The 19,878-nt window shown below is 47.8% G+C and overlaps 1 protein-coding gene across 1 annotated transcript in view; it reads left to right on the top strand.

Annotated features, from left to right (window-relative positions):
- Window positions 1–19,878, top strand: part of PREP (prolyl endopeptidase) — a 103,937-nt gene that overhangs the window by 66,372 nt on the left and 17,687 nt on the right. Inside the window, exon 10 of the mRNA XM_084890532.1 lies at window positions 4,865–4,968. Within this exon, the coding sequence (XP_084746658.1) occupies window positions 4,865–4,968 (104 nt within the window). The remainder of the gene's footprint in view (window positions 1–4,864; window positions 4,969–19,878) is intronic.

Here is a 19,878-nt window from a genome sequence, read left to right as displayed (position 1 = left end):
CTTTTTACTTTTTAAAGAGTCATTCTGCTTTGTTTTGGTTTTGTCTGCTTCACCCCTGGGCTGTTTTGGCTATCGCCGAAGCCTTACGCGGACTCGGACTTGTCCCAGAACCTGGTTCAGTTAGCAGTTTGCCTCGGACCGAGCAGGCCCTATACTAGATCGGTCTGGCTGAGAAAGTTTGCGCACATTTCCTTGTTCGTTTTTTCACGTTCCCCCATAGCCCTTTGGCCCTACCCAGTTTTGTTGGGATAGTCTTATCCTTGGCAGATACAGCAGATACGGGAGAGCTGGGCAGGTACTGGGTTGGCACTGGCGTTTGGCCAGATGACCGTGATGCCTCTTTTTTTATTCCCCACCTCGGAGTCACAGAGCAAGCCATTCATAGGAACCTTATCACCTGGCAGGTTGCTGTCAGGGTTATTAAAACCCAAAGAGTGGTGTTCTGTCAGTCGGTCTGATGGCATACCTGGAACACCTAGTAAGCTTTCCTTTCCCACGTGCCTTTGGGAAGATTGAGGGGGCCAGGAAAAGTGCCCACGAGGATGTGGAAACCGGGGCCAGCAGTCAGGGACGGACAGATGTCCTGCGCCCGCCCCTCTCCCCCGGGTACTGAGGTACAGCGGCAGCCCGTGGACAGAAACTAAGAACAGCCCGTTTCCCCCAGAGAGCCATTCCCAGCCCCTGCTGCAGGGCCCTCCGTTCACGCGCTCAGGTTACACGGGCCCTCGAGGTGTGACACTGGAAAACCGCATCGCTCTTAGACTATTTAAATGGAAAAGGGGCCGAGGAGAACAGAGTAGAGGGTGACTCACCTACACTTCGTAAAAGCCAGAGTCACCAGAGGCCTGTCACCCTCCTTCCGCGACCCCACGTGGCCGTTTATTTCAGGAACAAGCTCGCCGTTACCTGGGGAAGAAAGGACTCCTTGTCCCAGCGTAGCAGGGTGGGTTCGGTGCCAAGGAAGGAAATGTTATCCGTGACCGAGGCTGCAAAGGTGGGGAAGAGAAGCGTGTCCTCCGTTCGGCAGTGCCAGGCAGCTTCCGAGCGAGCGCTCGTTTGCGGCCGTAATGCTTTGTTCCTCTGTCTGTTCCTCTTCATGTTGCCCCCAGCTTTGTGTTTTTCCTCTCTCCTTAATGTAATTGGATATCTACAACCGAAGAACAGGACTTCCCGACTCCGGCCTTTGGGTCCAGGTGTAAAAATGCTCACGTAATTAATTGTCAGCATGTGTCTATATCCATCCACACACATCCATGTCACCTTCAAGGCTGCCTCGCCCTGGCCTCTGAAGGTTCGCTGTCCACGAAAGCTGACTAAATCAGGAGCAAAGCCCCAGGGCCCAAAGGCGCTGCAGCTGCAGCTGCTGTGGACATGGGAGCCACCTGGCAGGGGCCTGCCACAGCCGACTGCGGTCCCCACGGAGGTGCGCAGTGCACAGTGCCTTCTGCCCCAGCCGTTTAGGAGTTTTGTATCCTGAGTCACACCTGGGAGAAAACGGGCAGCCTGGGCAGTGTGACGAGGCTCTTATTCCCTGTGGCCCAAACCACGGATCTGCAGAGCCGGTTAATTATGTGCTCATGGAACCTCGGAGGGTTGTCTAAGGTTAGCTCCGGACAGACTCGCACATCGTAAAAATCCTGTACAGCAGCCCCAGGGGCATGGCTCTGGGAATCAGAAATTAACCTTCTCAAACTGTTTGGGAAAGGTGAAAATGTATATATTATATATATATATATATATATTTTTTTAAGAGGTTTAGAGCAGATTTAGGTTAATAGCAAAATTAAAGGGCAAGGTACAGAGATTTATCATATAACCCAGCACATGTATAATCTCTCCCACTAGCAGTACAGCCCCCAAATGTATTACATTTGGTATACAGCTGATAAACCTACACTGACATCCTAATGACCCCACGTCTATAGTTTACCTTAGGATTCGCTCTTAGTGTTGTACATTCTATGGATTTGGATAAGTGAATAATGTCATGTATCCATTATTATGGTATCCTACAAAATGCTTTCATTACCCTAAAAATCCTCTGTGTTCTGCTTTCTCACCCACCCCATGTCCCAACCTTTGGCAACCACTGTCTATTTTATTGTCCCCATAGTTGTGCCTTTTCCGGAATGTCATGTAGTTGGAATCTCACACTATGTAGCCTTACCAGAAGGCTTCTTTCTTTCTTTTTTCCTTTCTTTCTTTTTTCTTTTTTAAAAAAATTATATTTTATTGATTTTTTTTTTTACAGAGAGGAAGAGAGAGGGATAGAGAGTTAGAAACATCAATGAGAGAGAATCATCAATCAGCTGCCTCTTGCACACTCCCTACTGGGGATGTGCCCATAACCAACCTACATGCTCTTGACCGGAATCGAATCTGGGACCTTTCAGTCCACAGGCCGACGCTCTATCCACTGAGCCAAACCAGTTTCGGCAAGATTAGCTTCTTTCACTTAGTAATATTCATTTATTCATTTAAGGATACTCCGTGTCTTTATTACTTTTTAGCACTGAATAATATTCCATTGTCTGGATGTAGCATCGTCCATTTACACATTCATCTACTGAAGGACCTCTTGGTTGCTTCTGAGTTTTGGCCATCGTGAATAAAGCTGCCGTAAGCATCCATAAGCTGGTTTTTGTGGGGACATAAATATGTTTTCAACTCTTAAGAAAATACCAAGGAGCACAACATTTTTTAAGAGACTTGTTTTAGTTTTTATTTATTTTTTTCTTTTAGAAACCTTAAAACCCAAACATAATCAGACAAAACAGTCTCTGCGTGGGTCATTTTTTGCAAAGTTCTTTTGCCTTTTCTTTACATATCCAATCTTCTATCCTCCTGATTCTCCTTTCACCGTTTCTCATAGAGTTACCCCTTTCCCTCACTCCCGTTTCTTTTACCTCCTTACATTTATTTCACATTATAGCAGGAATATCCCAGCTGGCCATCCCTGCCTCTTCCCTATTGCTAGAATAATCTTATTAAAGCACTTTGTTTTCATCTGTGACCCTTCTCCCCAAACACTTTAAGGGACTCCCAAAATCCAAATCTCTTCCACCCTTACATTTCGGAATTGATTTCCTAGCAATCACCCATCCAGTCCTTTCTCGTTCATGATTCTAGGGTTTCTCCAAACCCACCTTCACTTGTACTTAGACACCAAACATCGTTACATGATAAGGATTCCCATTACAGCGTGAATGTGCGAATATGTAAATAGAAAGTATTGATCAACTAACGGCATTAAGTAGTAGTAGTACCTTCAGGGTTAACACAGCCTCTTCCTAGAAGACAGAAGAATAGAGGTGAGGCAGTAGCCAGCCCCTGTGGTCTGCTTACTTCATTCCGCTGTTAGAGGGTTCGATGTCGGTATTTTTTCTGGATAAACGGGCATTTAGAGGGTATTTCCTATTCATTGTCTTTCACTGGGGAATTTGCATTCTAGTCCTTTGGTGGCTGTCTAAGCTCACTGGCCCAGTCACTGTCAGCGCTGGGAGTCCTTGCTCCCGGGTCCCGGTCAGTCACTGAACTAGCGGTAATGGTGATGCCAGGGCGAGTCAGGTGCTCAGATGGTACGTGCTTGGTCTGCCACCTCTATTTGTAGTTGTCTGGTGGTTTGGTGTGCTTTTTTTCTTCAAAGATTCAGATGTGGGTTTTTTTGTATTTTGTTTTTGTTTTTTGTATTTTGTGAAAGAGGGAAGCAGATACTGAACAAGCAGCTTTTCAAAAATTCACAAGTATCTGAAGATGGCCATTGCCCTCCAGATGACAGTCCTCTGGGAAAATTCAGTGTGTGCCCAGGGTGCAGTTGGGAAGTATTTAAGTTGTACTTTATCCCGGAGAAAGCCAGCACTTGAATCATGTTACATATCTCCCCACCGTTGATGTTAATCATACACCCTGTGATCATGCCTTAACATGCTGTGTCTGTTAGCGTGATGATGGGGATAACATTTGTCGGCATTAGCAGTCGTGCTGTTAAGGAATCTAAACGCACTGCTCTTTGCCAGTGGGGGGCAGAGTGTGTTTCTCAGCTGTTCGTGAAGAGCATACACGAGGAGTTGAGAAGAAAGCAAGCCACTGTTTTACCTCCAGATCAGTCATTTAGAATGTGTCCTGTGGGGGGACCGTTTGGTTTCTGGTTTTCCAGCAAGCCTGGGGATCACTAAGTAGATTTTATATCATATATTTGACAGTATGTGCTTAAAGTATTTCATGGGAGGGCTGTTTCCACTCCAGCCATCCTGGGTGACTAATTCTGTTTCATAAACCACAGCAGTGTTGCTGTTCTCAAACGGCGGGGCTTGTCCTATTTATTGTTCCTCCGACGTAGTTGTTAAATGTCAGCATTAAATTCAGGAAATAGAATTTTAATTAGTGGTTAAATAAGCTGGGAATCTCGGTGCATATTTTTCGATTTTCGTTATTATGCACAATTACTGGGATAATCGAAATTTAAAAGCAGTTTGAGAACGGCTCCCGGTCCTCGCTGGTCCCCGATTGCTGTCCACCTGTGTGTCCGTGAATGCATGGGTGTCGGGTAAGGTAGCAAGAGCCCCAGATTGCCATCAAGAGACCCCTGGCTGGCTCTTGACTTTGGGCCACTCATTTGCGTTTTCAGTTGTAATCGGCTCTCGGACATCACAGTCCTGTGTGAGGTTCCCCATGTTATTTCGCCTTGCTCCTAAGTGATTTGGCGTGGAGCAGACCCGTTAGTTTCCACAGTTAGCTCCTCCCTCTTCGCATGCTCCCTGACGCTCCTCTCGCTCCTCTTGGCATCTGATTACACTTTGGGATCCTCAGCCCCCTGGTGTCTGGTGTGTTCACGGACTGAACGTAGACCTCCGCTTCCTTCCAGGCATCATCTATCACTGTGACCTCACCAAAGAGGAGCTGGAGCCGAGAGTCTTCCGAGAGGTGACGGTGAAAGGAATCGATGCTTCCGACTACCAGACCGTCCAGGTACGAAGGAGCGTTTGCTCTTGAGAGTGTGAGTTAGAAAACCTGACTTCTCAGCTGGGCCTTTCCCAGCCCCGCTCGTCAGGAGCGGTGGAGGTAGGTGATCCACAGTCATACGGACGGCAGATCCTTTCAGAGTTCCGGGTCTGGGCACGGAGCCAGGGGGGCCCCTGACCTCCCAGATCTTACAGGCTCTCCTGGAGCTGCTGCTCTTTGGACAAGAAGCCAGAGTCCCTTGTCTGGGGGACCTCACTTCAGTAGCTATCAAAGCAACACAGTTTGTCTGTGTTAGTCGGTTTGCTTGCAGTGGGTTGTGTTCTAGCTCAAGTCTTATGGTGTCATAAATAGCAGCATAGATTTGCACTAGGTGAAGTATTTACTCAAGTGTTATATGTCTTTTCAGTCTGAACTTCATATGTGTTTCTGCCCGGCACGGAGGGGGCACGCCGTAAAATACTTGAATGCCCTAGCTGGTGTGGCTCAGTGGATAAAGTGTCAGCCTCCAGGTTCAACTCCAGTCAAGGGCACGTATCTCAATTGCAGGCTCCATCTCTGGATGGCCCTCATCGAGCCTGTGCAGGAGGCAGCCAATTGATGTGTTTCTCTCACATTGATGTTTCTCTCTCTCTCCCTCTCCCTCTCTCTCTCTCTCTTTCTCTCTCATTCTCTGTCTCTATCGCTGTCTCTCCTCCTCTCTTTTACTCTCAAAACAAAAAACAATGGGAAAATATTCTCAGATGAGAATTAACATAAAATATTAGAATGGATGAATTAACTAATTCATCATCATGGCACCACAAACTCAATCTGTGGTCACCATCTTTTTAGGCTAAGAATCTCCGTTTTTATCTATTCGTCTCCCCAAGATCCTGCGTCTCCCAGAAACTGAATCACTTATCGGTCGATGACGCGGAATGTCTCCGATCCTTCGCAGTGAGAGGTGACCTCTCGGGCAGCAGGTGTTTATCAGGCTCTCCCACCTGGAGGGCTGCACCCACTGACCACAGGTTAGGAATTAGGAATGAAGGGAGGTTAGAACAAAGCGCACTGATGCTCCTGAGAATGTTTCTGTGAAATGAGAGCATTATTTGAGCTTGGTGCATTACTCTTCACTGTCTAGAAATAATCTAGATGATGGGCTAGATCTCCATTATAAAAGAAATAAAACTTTGTTTACAAAAACCAACGGTGGGCTGATCTGGCCCAGCTCTGCGAGTGCCAACCCCTGAGCTGTGCCTGGAGCTGGCAGACTGGCCTCCAGTTACTGGAGAACACCCATGCGCATTTGTTTACCTAGTCTCTCTGGCTGCTTTCCCGCTTTACCTGGGCGGGTGTATCAGACTGTATGACCCACAAAGCCTAAAACACTTAACAGCCCTCAAAGAAAAAGTGTGCTGCTGCCTGGTCTATGTAAATAGGAGTCAAAAAATCAGAATGTTCTCAGGAGATGTGTAAGGGGCCTTGGTCATGAAGCCACGTCAGGCCTAAGCTCTGCACCCCCTGGTCGGGTGACATTGGGCGAGTCCCTTAACCTTTCCGCCACCATTTTTCAGCTGTACAATACGGATAGTGTCTACTTTGCCGGAGTCCTGTAGGATTATATGAGAAGATATATAATGAGCGCCGGGCACATAGAATACAATGAATTTTTTCTCGGTCAGCCTTGGCAATAAATATAACAGACTTTCAGTCTTCCGTGTCTGTTTCGGCTCGTTTCTTCTTTCATTGTTAAGGTGAGCCTTGCCTGGAGGGAGACCCTGTAGGGGCCGGTCCCCCTGTCTGGTACTTACACGTTTGTTATTCAGCCTCATCCTGTGTTGGGCTGTCGTTCTTTGCTGTTTTTTCCTTTTCTCTGTGTGTAGAACATGTGTCCCTGTCAACTGTAACATTTGGCCATTTCAGGGCCTACTTTAGTCCTCGCCCCGGCGTCCCCAGGGGTGGATGTGTGTGTGTGCCCCTCATTGCCTTAGATCAGCAGTGTCAGGGATGCCTAGGAGCAGTGACATCTGCCGCCCTAGAACTGGGCAGAGTTGCCTATAAGAGCTCCCCACCCCCACCCACAAACTTCCACCCTCCCCTCCGTCTCCTCCTCATATCTGCTACCCAGCCCCTCAGGTCTAGATGAAAAAACAAACAAACAAAATTCTCCTTTCCATCTTCCCACAGCAAACTGCCCTCCTGAGCAGTTGCCTTTGCAGTTCAGGGAGGGGAGGGGACTTGGAATGGTGACGGCTGTCAGGGAGGCAGCTTCTTAGCACGACGAATCCCTTCTCAGCAAGGGTGGTTGGATGGAATCGTCCCTCCTGTCAAGGAGCTGGTTTTTCCTGTCCTGATAACACCGCGTTCTTCACAGGTGCTGCACAGAGACCCGTCACCACCTCATGTGTATTTCCACTTACAAAGGAAAAGATAAAACTTTACAGCTGAGCACGTGCTTGTGCGGCTAGAAATCTCTCCTCCACGGGCATAGGCAGCTGCCTGTAATCTCCAGGGGAAACCGGAGGGGAAGGGGCCTGGGTGATGCCAGTTGCCCATGTCATAGGAAAACGCCCTGAATTCCTCTCTGGCTGACGCTTTACTTCACAGTGAGAACTTCCCTGGCTGCCCGGATACTTACTGCCTTTTGTTTGTGCTGCTGCCGCCGGGGAGAAAGTTCATGGTCAATGTTTAGAGAGATGATGCCTGGCAGACCACGTTGGTTCACAGTCCTAATGCGCTGCCCCTCAGAGCTGTGCCCGCGGGCAGAGGGGAGCCTCTGTGTGAAACGCCCCAGGAGATTTTACATCTATCGATTGTACACACCGCACATACCGTGCCGGGTCGTTAAAATGGAGCCCGTTCGTGTGTAAAGGTGCCTTTGGGACGCACAGCACCCTGGGCTTGTGTCACGGAGCACCCGCGGCGCCCTGGTTGACATCCGAGTGTGCAGCAGGGCTCGGACGTCCGACGTGAGTGTGGCGGATGTCCTCACATTGTGCTGAGGCTCCGGGGGGGGGGGGGGGGGGGTGGCCGACAGGGACCGGCCGCGGTAAAAGCCGCCCTCCGGAGGGACCAATGTATGAAGGGGAAGCATCCTGACCACAGCATTTTGGGAAATAGATGATACTCTGTTTCTGCTTTCAGTCGCGTTAGGGAGATGCCGCTCTCCATTCCACAGGACCCTGGTGCTTATTTTATCCCGCATGTAATTTAAAAAGGCTCTCCCGGGCTGTTCATTCCCTGTGACAGTCCGGGAGGCACCGTGGCCGGGCTGAGGCACACACTGCAGCACCGATGGCGCCGCCTGGCTGGGCAGTGCAGTTAGTGGTGGGTGACTGACTCTGTGCGACTGCCTGCCTGGTGGTGGAGCTGGTAGCAGACCATGCCTGAGAGAGAGAATGGGGTGGGGAGGGGCAAAGAAACAGGCAGCTGCAGCTGCCACAGAGGTGCGTTTTGTGTGACCTCCGTGCAGGCAGAGCCCAGAGCCCTTGAGTGGGGTGGGGATTGGGGCGGGGGTGAAGGATATGGTATCGGATTTTGCTGACAGCAGAGCAAAGCTGCTCACATAGCCTTGATCCATTCCTGACTGCAGCTGTTGGTAGAAAATTGATCTGTATCAGAAAGAATTTTTAAATCGGATCCTGCAAAACTGTTCATTTTACTTCCAGTCTGGGGTGCACTAGGAATTTCATTTTAGATAGGTTTATCAAACCTACACTCAACTAGTCTTTTTCCTTTTATTGTCAATGACATGGCCACTTCATTTTGGTTACAACCTCTGGGCCCATATTCTTAAAAAGAAGTAGAAGTAGCCCGAACTGGTTTGGATCTGGATAGAACTTGGGCCTTCTGACTGAAGTGTCCCGGATTTGATTTCTGTCAAGGGCACGTACCTCCGTTGCAGGCTCAGTCCCTGGTGCTGGTCAGGACTCATGTGGGAGGCAGTCAATCAATGTTTCTCTCTTTTCCTTTCACTCTCTAAAAATCAATGGAAAAATATCCTCTGGTGAGGATTAACAACAACAACACAGAAGAGAAGTAGAAGTACTGAACACTAGAAATGACCCTTATTAAATGGGCTTGGTAATGAGAGATTTACCGGAAAAATCTGTCTACGTCTATCATTAGCTATCACCTTGTTTCCTTTTAAACAAAGGTGAAGCAATAGGGAAATGCTGGCTAAATTTAGTCTTCAGCAGATATTTCTGACACGACATCCAGTGCCAGGTGGTGCTTGGAATATAGAGAGATTTCAGGCACAGGCAATTAATATTAATTTATATACATTCACTTTGGAAATGTATAGTCAGACTGAAAAGTAGACACATAGAGATCTGGAAGATAAAACACCCCAAGTGTGTTACCACAGTGATGGAGGGGGGGGTGCAGGCTTCGGTCCGAGCTGCAGGGTAGGAACCCTATTGGCCGGGTTCGAGGAGGGAGCCTTCCCTGCAGAGGGGGGAGCTGGTCATGGCCCTGGGGTGCTTTCAAAGCTCCTTGCCCCCCACAGATACTCACGAAGGACTTCCCACCACCCTCCATCAGATACTGCCCTGCCCTTTCGTAGCAGCGCCATTTCCCAGAAACTTCGAGAAAGAAAGGACTCATGCCCTCAGTGTCTGTGCAGAGGTCGCTCCTGTGAATGGAGGGGGTTTGTGCTGCGGTTGATGTGGTGACAGAGGAGGGTAGTGGGGCAGTGGGGCACTTTTTTGGTTTCTCAGTATCTCCTTTTTGTTCAGCCAGCTGAGAAATTGGCTGTTCTCCTCCCAAAATGAAACCAATTTCATAGATGTGAGAAAGAACAATGAACTGAGTGTACTATGAAAAAAACTCCATTAACAGTTTCCACGTTTTATAAAAGATAATTTTTCAGAAGGAAGAGCCAATTGTATGGGGGCAAGAACAAAGGTAAATCAATATAGTACAAAAATAGTAAGAATTGTAAATACATAACATACATTTTTAGCCTGATTTCTGTGCTCTTACACTTTGTAGGAATTTTACTTTTTAAAATATATATCTTGATTGAATTCAGAAAAGAAGGGAGAGAGAGATAGAAACATCAATGACGCAAGAGAATCATTGATCTGCTGCCTCCTGCATAACCTCTACCGGGGGTTAAGCCCGCAACTCTGGCATGTGCCCTGACCAGGAATCGAACCGTGACCTCCTGGTTCATAGGTCAGTGCTCAACTACTAAGCCACACCGCAAGGCAGGGATTTTACTGTTGATGCTTACCTACAGTTAATACCCTTCAAGAACATCCCAAAGGCGGTTTGCTGTGCAGCTGAACAGAAATGTTAAAATCAGATGATTCTTTGAGTTTACCTAGATGCCTTGGGGTAAAGGGATTTTTTCCCCTATAGTTTAATCTAGATGTGGTGATAACTAGTTTGGCTGCTTGCCTGCAGGCTTTCCCATTTGGAGAACATGTTCTCAGGACATTAATTCGTGTTTGATATGAACTTATGCGCTGAGCGCACCGCACATACAGTTTTTGAATATTCGCTCCTGCACGGCCTCGGTGAGCTGAGAGTTGAAGCAGAGACAGTGTTTTCTCTAAAACTGAGTTCTCAGATATCTTCAGGACATGTCTGAAGAGTGAGTGGGGAAACATCTCCAGAACTTAGTGAGGGGCACCATGCTTGCAGTCAGAAAACTGCTTTGCATTTAGTCAGTTCTCAACAGTTCATTGCCTAAGTAGTTCTGTTATTTTTTATATTATGCTTCGCTGTGATGTAGGCACCATGGCATATAAAGATCCCTCCCCTTCTTTAGAATTCCCTTTGTCACGCAGGCATCCTCCAGAGAGGGCACATGTGTGTGTCTTTCCCCTGTAGGTGGCAGCTGTTGGGACAGTGTGGCTGAGTGATAAGAGTCTCTGCTTTCTTGCTGACTGATAATAGAGGAATGAGCTGTGGGGCCCACACCTGTAGTTGCTGCGGTCTCTGTATCGCTGCACATACATCCTTCTCCGAGGTTAGAAAGCACATTCCTTTGCCTCAACCTGAGCACATGTAACCCCCTTTCAGTAAAAATCGCAAGGTGGCCTTGAGCTTTGAGCCCGAAAACCCCAAGATGGGCCTGGGAGGCTCCTTGCGCCTTCTGTGGGCTTACCTGTGGCAGGTGGAGGAGCGCTCCAGGCGAACCCAGGCCTGTGCAGACCTTCCTCTGATGTCCGGACTTGGCTCTGAGGAGCGGGTCCTGTTTACAGGATGAACGGGGCCTGCAGCGAGGTGTGGCAGGGAAAGCGGCGAGCCCGAGCCTAGGGACTGAGAGCAGGGGATTCACCGTGGAAAGAAGCCCCATCGCCGGCTCTCCGGGGGCGTGTGTGGTGACTCCGCAGCTCGGGACTTTGCTCAGCGTGCTTTGCCAGGATGTTAGGTGGGAATAGGTGTTGGTTTAATTTGAATGTTTAGATTGACTGTTGGAAGGCAGACTAGGTTTATTGTTTTTTAAGTATTGTATTAGAGGCCATCACTGTCAGAGGTCAGGCTCTAGGTGACAACTCTGCTCATAGGAGCATACACAGGGTTTTTAATATGTAGACATCTATAGATGATACCGAGTGTAGAGGCTTAAATTTTGTTTACATTGGCCTGAGGGTTGCATGAAAGCTAAGGTTGGGGAGCTTTGCTGATGTAGAGGCGGGTAGATTTCAGGGTACTCACACCTACAACCAGCTCCTTGCTAGAAACCTATGTTTATGGGGAAATGTTATAATTCATTATCTTATTTTTTTTTTTAAGTACAAAGTCACTTCCTGCTTATTAGAACTGAATCCATAGCATAGTATCATCTATGGATAGTAGGTGTGCTGATGGTACTTATCTTTTGCCATTTAATAACAGTTACTTGTTTTTAAAGCCGAGTCTGAAATCTCAAAGTATGGTACTCAGATTGCATCCGGCTGTGGGCAGTGGGAAAAAGTATGACTAGCCATGGCTTCGAAGGAGACAGACGTTTGTGTGTGTCCCTCACACATAAAAGAAGCAGAGAGCGAGTCAGTCGGGGGCCGACTTGATGTCCACGGTGTGAGGAATCAGAGCTGCTCTCTCTCCTGGCTTCATCACCAAGGCGTCTGCTCCCGGCATCGCCGCATGGCCCTGGGAGGCTGCTGGGGTTCCAGCCACCGCACAGCCACAGCCCGGACGGCAGGAAGGCAGCGGTGTGGGAAGAGAGGGGAGGGGACAGGGGCGGTGCATGCCAGCTGTTGAGTAAGGATGTTTGTGAGAAGGGACATGTATTTTGTCTGATTTCATTTTTTTATTTTTAGCAAAAACACGTGGCCACACCTAGTGCAAAGAGGAGGCTTAGAGATGTGTGCCAGGAAAAAAAAGAACCCAGCTAAAAACTGGGGCCTTATTGTCGTGGGAAGGGAGGGCATGGATGTTGGCGGACAACTAACAATCTGCCACCCACGGCAGAACAGGCCTTCAGTTAAAACTTTTTGTTGTGGACCCCGAGTCCAAGAGACTCAACGCCACCTGGTGGCCAGGTACCTAAATTTCAGGATCCGGGCTGGAAAAACAGACTCTAAAATAAAGTTGAATTTTCACATATTATAATTGTGGCCAGCAGAAATCACATGGTCCTGAGAGAGAAACACCTTTTGAAAAGGCTCTCCTCCCGCGAAGACAGACACGTAGTGTTGCTTCTAGAACACGGGTGTGCGCCGTTCCTGAGGTTAGCAGACGTGTGATACAAGAGCGTCTGGGGTGGTTCTGAGCATTAAAAGCGAGCTGAACTCCGAGGGGTTTTCTCTGGCAGGGTGAGGAGGCTAGGTAAGCCAGGGCCCGATGGCTGTTCAGGTGCTTCATTCGGGCTGGAGAATTCTTGCCGGGGATAACCCACTCCGAGCCACCCGCCTGCACTTACCTGCCAGGGCGCCTGCTGTCTGGAATGGAAGCGTGCCATGCGCCAGCCTCCCGGGAGGTGGGCAGGTCCCTAACGTCCTAGCTGCTGCTCTCGTTTTTTCCTCAGTGTGTATTTTTCTGCCAGTATGATTTGGGGCTCCAGACAAAATTATATGCCTTCCAATTGCATCTACATTAGGGTTCGACTAGCAGAGCTCTCGTTTTATAGAGAGGAAATTAAAACGCATTCCATGTGTTTTAACAAAGGCCACACCGTTGGTAATTGACAGAGCTGCCGGGACAAAAAGATAAGAACTCCAGAGCTGTGCCCATCCTGCACCTTTGTTATCAGGATAAGTTCTTTGTGCTCTCTGTCTAGCTCAGTTTGTTTTTTGGTCTGGGATTGTGTTTGTGGGTTTGTTTGTTTTTTTTTCACCTCTAAAATAAATCCTTAAGATTCCTTATCTCTAAAAGAATGTTTCTCTATCCTGTATCTAGTGAGTACTTTGTAAGCTCCTAGAGGACCTGTTAAACAATAAAAATACCCTCTGTATGAAAAGGGAGACAGTCGGTCTGTAGGTTCATTTTCAACGATTTATAAATATTGTTTTGGTGTTCACTTCCAGTCTCCTTATTGCATGTTAATGGAATTCTCATGACCTTTTCCATTTATATCATATATATATTATACACATGCATATGCATACATAACATTTATAGTTTAATACGAGGGGCTTTATTTAAGTCTTAAATGTTGGTCACACTTGAAATTTCACTTAAAGTATGCTCAGAAGTGAAATAAAACTTAAGTATGTATGGTATTGCTTTTTTTCATTTCATTTCTGCTGAACCCTCAAGGTCTTTCTTACTGGGGTGGGCACTGGTGCCCCTACTGGCACCAGGTGGCTTCTAACTCAAATTCAGGAGAATATTCACCAGCTTATTTTGGAAGCGCTGGCCCAAGACCTTTGCTGCTTGTGCTGTGAACTTGCAAAGCAACGGCTGTGCCCAGAGCCGGCGCCCTTCTTAGCTGCTGTCTCCTAGAGGCCCACCCATTCCGGCGTCTGTCTTCTGCTTTTTTGCCTTCTTCATCGGTGAAGTTAGAGAACTAATAGCACCAGGAGGGCGTCTAGAAAGGGGAATGTGGTCGTTGTTTAGGCTTTCTGTGCACCAAGAAAGTGCAGCAGGAGAGAGCTGGGGTAACCTTCTCCTGCTTTTCTTTGATGGTATCAGACCTAAACCCCAGGGGTACATCTTCTCTAGGTTGCCCACTAGACAAGTGTTCTTCGACTTTTCTTGCTCAATCTTTTAGGACAGAAGGTAAGAAGAGACAGAGACCATAGGAGGTTAGTTGGGGGGAGAGGGAGGTTACCATCTGCTACCCAGTTTCTTCTTTCCTCTCTCCTTTGCCCACCTGTCCTTCTGTCTTACCGCTCAGACACAACCCTCTCCTTCCCAGCCTTGGGTAGTGGAGCCTCCCTGGAGGACTGGGAGCCTCCACAGCTCAGGGGCCCAGGCCTGGGGGCGCTGCGGGGCTGCGTGTGGCGGGGATGAACCTGGCTCCCTACTGGCGTGCCTCTCCCGCGCTGCCTTTTCCTCGGTGTAAGATGTGTGTGATCCAGCCAACCTCTCCGTGGGGTGCGCGTGAATTTCAGTCTCTTGTACTGAGGGTTGGTGCTGGTGTAGGTTTGGGGAATGATTTATGTTCTTGATACATTAGCGGGCAGACTTCCTGGCTGGGGTCCGTATTAGCAGGAAGGGCAGCCAGTTCTGAGATCAGCAGTCAGAATTGGCTATTTTTCATAGGATAAAGTGGCTTCTTATTAAATAGCGTATCCCTTATGATCATGTTTGTCTGGAAGGGTGGCCAGCTCGGAGTAATGCCCATGTGCCCACCCTCAGGACCCAGAGGAGGAGGAGCGGGCCATGAGCATTTGAGAACAGTCAGCGGCCTGAGCTCGCACAGGACCGAGGAGGCTGGCGGGAGCCCGGGAGCCCAGCTGCCGCCAGGAGTGAGGGGCCTTCTCCGAACCCTGGGCCTTGTGTGTCAGCTACTGGGCAGTAGCTGTTGTTCGGTCTGATCGAATAATCAAATCAATACCTCCTCCCCGGGAAACTGACCTTTCAGATCGTTTCACAACCGACATTCCCTGTCGCTTAGACCCCATTCCGTTTGCTGAGACCAGGAACTTCCCCTCGGCAGGCCCAGGATCAGGGCCGCCCAGGAATCCCCTGCCCACAGAGCCCGCCCGCAGTCCTTCACAGTCCGGCTCCGCCCGGGGGCTGCCGCCTTGCTGGGGCTCCGCCCATCTGGCTTCCAGATGGCCTCATGGAGTCGTGATTCTTACCCCTCTTGCCCCGTGCGGGCCTCCTTTGCTGAGTGACCCTAACAGATACTAAGGGGAATTCGCTGAGAGAGTTTTAGTACTTGGTGTGCTGGCTTTTAGCCAGCTTTTCTGAACAGACACCCGGCACTTGGTAATTGCCAAAGGCTCCCGGATGCCACCCGTCACCCGCACAACACGGCATCTTCCCTAGGTCTTCCGTGGACCACCGTGCGTTCGTTCATCTGAAACTTTCGTTTTTCTTAGACTTTGATTTTTTTTCTTGTCTTAATGCCACCCTGATTACTGGTGATGATAAAAAGGTGTGTGTGTGTGTGTGTGTGTAATTAACAATACATTATTTCTGCGTTTTAAAATGAATGGACATTGCCGAAACTGGTTTGGCTCAGTGGATAGAACGTCAACCTGCGGACTGAAAGGTCCCAGGTTCAATTCCAGTCAAGGGCATGTACCTTGGTTGCGGGCACATCCTAAGGTACAAGATGGGGTGTGCAAGAGGTAGCTAATCGATGTTTCTCGCTCATTGATGTTTCTAGCTCTCTATCCCTCTCCCTTCCTCTCTGTAAAAAAAAAACATATATATATATATATATATATATATATATATATATATATATATATATATATATATATGAAAAAAAGAAAAGAAAATGAATAGACAAGATCTTTCTATCATGGTAGTGCTGGGGTAAGGGGGGGGGGTGTTTCATAGCCAACAAAAGAGAAAACACTCTGTATGGTTTCATGATGCGATTTTTGCTGCTGTCACTCTCCTGCACAAATCTAAACCATTTCACACAGCCAGGCAGGGGTCTGAATCACAGAAGCATTTGTGCTCGGACCTTCGCAGCAGGATCTGCCTTCCATTTCCCCGCCTTCCTCTCTGCCCCCTGGTGAGTGGCCTCCCGCTGGCTACTTGGATGGTCCTCTGAGCCTCCGGCTCCTCTAATTGGCCACCTCTTTGCACCTGCCTTCCCGGCCAGCGTGAGGCCGCTCCTGGCCTCTGGGCTCCCAGCGGGGGCAGTGACCGGCGAGGTGGTGCTCATGCGCTGGCGTCTTAGGATTACTGCCTCAGTGGCTCAGGGCCTTTTATGATGGTTTCTTTCTTGCCCCTTACTCACCCGAAGGCTTTGTTTGAAGGATCTGCATTTGTGTTGTCTGGGAGACTCTGGGTAGAAGTGGCTCGGAGTGTAACTGCCGCGTTAGATGTGCCCAACAGAAACTGGCATCCGTGTCTTCGTGCCCGAGAATTTTACTCCCAAATTCGCCTTTTCAGTATTCCGATCACTCATCTCTCTGCAGCGAAACCGCGCACCGTTGCTCCTCACCGTGACTTGCCGCATCTGTTTCCCCTGGATGTGCAAACGGCAGGTGGTACCTGGCCGGTTGTGCCAGCTTCCCGCTCCCTGGGCTTCTGTGACGCTGTCCTCGGTGCAGGGCCAGCTCTGTGCTGTACGGTTCACCCATCCCCCCAGCCTGCCTGAATGGCTGGATCGCACACTGCCCTCCCTGCTCCTCACCGGCATCCGGCTCCCGGAGTGCCCCCTTTGGGGAGCCTTAACTCCCAGCCTCAGATGGTTCAAGCTGTGCCCAGAGTTTGTCTTTTCCACACTTTGGTTATTGATTTTATTTTTTTCAAATACAATAAAATAAGTAAGCTGTCTGCTGGTTTTGAGTTAATGAGGATTTGAAATAGATTTCAGGTGTCTGTCTGGCTTTATGATGGAGATACTGTCTCGTGCAGTAAATTACCATAACTGATCAATTCAGGAGCCACAGAGCTCCCCTGCGTGTAAAATAGATTAACAGCTGTGTGTAAGGAAAACGCCAGATATTAAATATTTTTCAGTAATAATAAGTTGGAAATGTGTAATCTTATCCATGCTTATTGTAGCCTCTCAAGTCTCTCAGCCAGAATTAATTTGTATTTTATTACTCTGCTTACAGGCATTTTGATGCCAGACTCTAGGCTGCTCTGTTTGTGTGGATTTTTTTTTTTTTTTTAAATAACGAACTGCCATTTAAAATGCCCTTATGTTGTTTGATTCAAAGCATAGGTCTAGTTTGAGCATTCACTCATGCATTTATCTAGCTTTTGTTTTCAAGTGCCTGCTGTCTTTCAGGTGCAGTTCTAGGTACAGAAGTAAATAGATTTCGCAGCTCCCGGAGGGAGATATGAAAAGGCACAACCTGCCCGGAGGGGCGGAGGGAGGAGGGGAGCTGGGGGGATCCCTGGAGAAGGGGCCTCTGGAGGAGGGGCCAGAGGATTTGCTGATCCCTTGTTTATGGTGACTTAGTGCAGGGAGTCTGGCATCCGATGGCCCAGGTCCAAATCCTGACTTCATCACTTAGGAGATATATGGCTTGGACTGGTTACTTCTGTGGGGCAGAGTGATCCCCTCTAAAACATGGGGGCATTCATGTACAGACCTCATATGTTAACATGAGGGGCTATTTATAAAGCCTGTAAATGGTGCTTGGTACGTGGTGAGAACTAGGTAACTGTTTTAAACAAATCGAGTAAAATAAATAACATGTATTTTGTCTGACATAAGGACTAAAGAAAACTCTGAAAAAGATAGAAACTAACTGGCAGGTATTTTGCTATTTGTTTTTAAATGTATGGAAATTTTAGTTGACGGCTTATATAGGAATTTACTGTCAGTAGGATCTGTCTCCAGCGCCCTGGCTAATTTTTGTTTCCTTTACTTTCAGTTATTTTGACGTTTTCAGGGAAAAAAGAACTTTCTAACAATTAGAGAGGTCCCCAAATGAAATGAGCTCCATTTGTGTGCAGTTGTAAAGTTCTTCCTTGTGACTAGAAATAGCCACATAGAGGTTGAACCTGCCTGAGATGCATTGGGTAGGAGCAGAGGGGGCCAAACAAGTGAATGCCTAAAAGCCAATTAATTGGGGTGGGGGTGGGGTCATACTTTAGTCTATAAACATTAGGAGCAGGGGGTCTGGAGGTGGGAAATGGCCATTTCAATGCAGAGGACAGAGGAGGTTGAGAAAGGCCTCGAAGAAATTGAAGGCGGAGAGTGAAGCGCTTTCATTGCCGGTCTAAATGTGGAATCCATCCTGTAGAGAATGGGGAGGCATAGGGGAGTGGCCCGGATTAAAAGGAAGATCTCAGGGAGGGTAATCTGGTCACCGGTGCCAGATCGGAAACAGGAGGCCTGTTGGATGGTAGGGCTGCCATGTAGATAGGCGGGGAGAGGAGGATGTGTGAGGGGCAGCCAAGAAGATGTTGAGCCTCAGGCACTGAGGCAGCTGGGTTAGAAAGAGAGCATTTCACATGCAATTCTAACTCATTTATTCGGCAAATGTTTATTTGAATTCAGACAGTGCAGAGCTCATAGACTCGATGATGGATTTATCCTGCTGTTTTCATTAAGAGCAAAACCAGCGAACGTGCATTCTACATTCAGTTTCAGTCCCACTGTAGTGAGCCTTATTACCGGACAATGGATGCCTTCTGCAAAGACAGTGCCTGTTGCAAAAACAGTGCTGCTTTCTCTGCACCTCTGCCTAAAGTAGGTTCTTCACTTTAGTGAAAATATCTGATTAAAGGTGTTTGCATTGGCCGCAAATCTGAGCAGTGGCACTGAAGACAGCTTTTATATTCTACTGTCAAGTCATATTGATTCATCATAGCCCTGAATGCCTGTGTGCCTTAAAACACTTGAATACCTCTCAGATAAACTCATCAAAGTGCCAGTAGTTCAAGATCTAATTATGCCTCTGCCACTGTTCTCCTTTCTTGGTTCCAGAACCTTCCACTTTCTGTCTCACTTCTGGCTCCACAGTTTGAGACTGGGAATAGGGTTTGTTTTTTTAATTCAGAAAAACAGATGGCCGAGTCTTGGAGAGTTGAAGCATTTCTGCAGACTCTCAGTAGAGCACTTAGCACATAGTTAGTGCTCCAAAAATTAAAACAGATTTCTAATAGGCTGACTTTATTGTTGTTGAGGTACCCTGTGAAAATTTTTAAATCTTCATCCATCCTTTGAAAGGTAAACCAAAATGGAGTGGAAATTTTCCTTTTGGCCTAAAATGACTCTTCAGCTCCTCCTCATCTCTCCAGAATTAAATGCCTACAAAACATACAGGATTATAACTACCATATCTAATGCATTGTCAGATAATAACAAATGATATAATCTATAATAATAAAGGTATAATATGCTAATTAGACTAGACAGCCAAGTGACCTTCTGGATGTCTTTCCAGCAAAGCCACTGCATTGGGGGCCGAGGCAGAGATGGTTAGGAGTGATCAGGCAGGCAGGCAAGCAGTTAGGAGTGATCAGGCAATCAGGCTGCTGGTTAGAGGCGATCAGGCAGGCAGGTGAGTGGTTAGGGTGATCAATCAGGCAGGCAGGCAAGTGATTAGGTGTGAGCAGTTAGGAGCCAGTGATCCTGGATTGCAAGAGAGTGCAGGCTGGGCTGAGGGACCCCCACCCTCCATGCATGAATTTTGTGCACTGGGCCTCTAGTTCATATATAATTGTATGTGAATAATTATATATGGATGTGTCTCTATAAACATATGAAAAGGTGTGGAAAGGTATACACCACTGAGTAGAGTTAAGGATGGAGGGAAAAGAAGAAAGACAAAAACATTCATTCCTGCCCTTTGAAAGAGCAGTGGTAGGGACGAAGGGATGAATAGTGTAACCCAGTATGAGTTGTGGGTATAGATTATTGAAGATATGTTTGATCAGGAAGGA

Source organism: Pipistrellus hanaki (assembly GCF_964339955.1).
Source record: "Pipistrellus hanaki genome assembly, chromosome: 7".
NCBI lineage: Eukaryota > Metazoa > Chordata > Mammalia > Chiroptera > Vespertilionidae > Pipistrellus > Pipistrellus hanaki.
The sequence above is the reverse complement of the archived record's forward strand: the minus strand, read 5'-3'. Positions and strand labels throughout refer to the sequence as shown.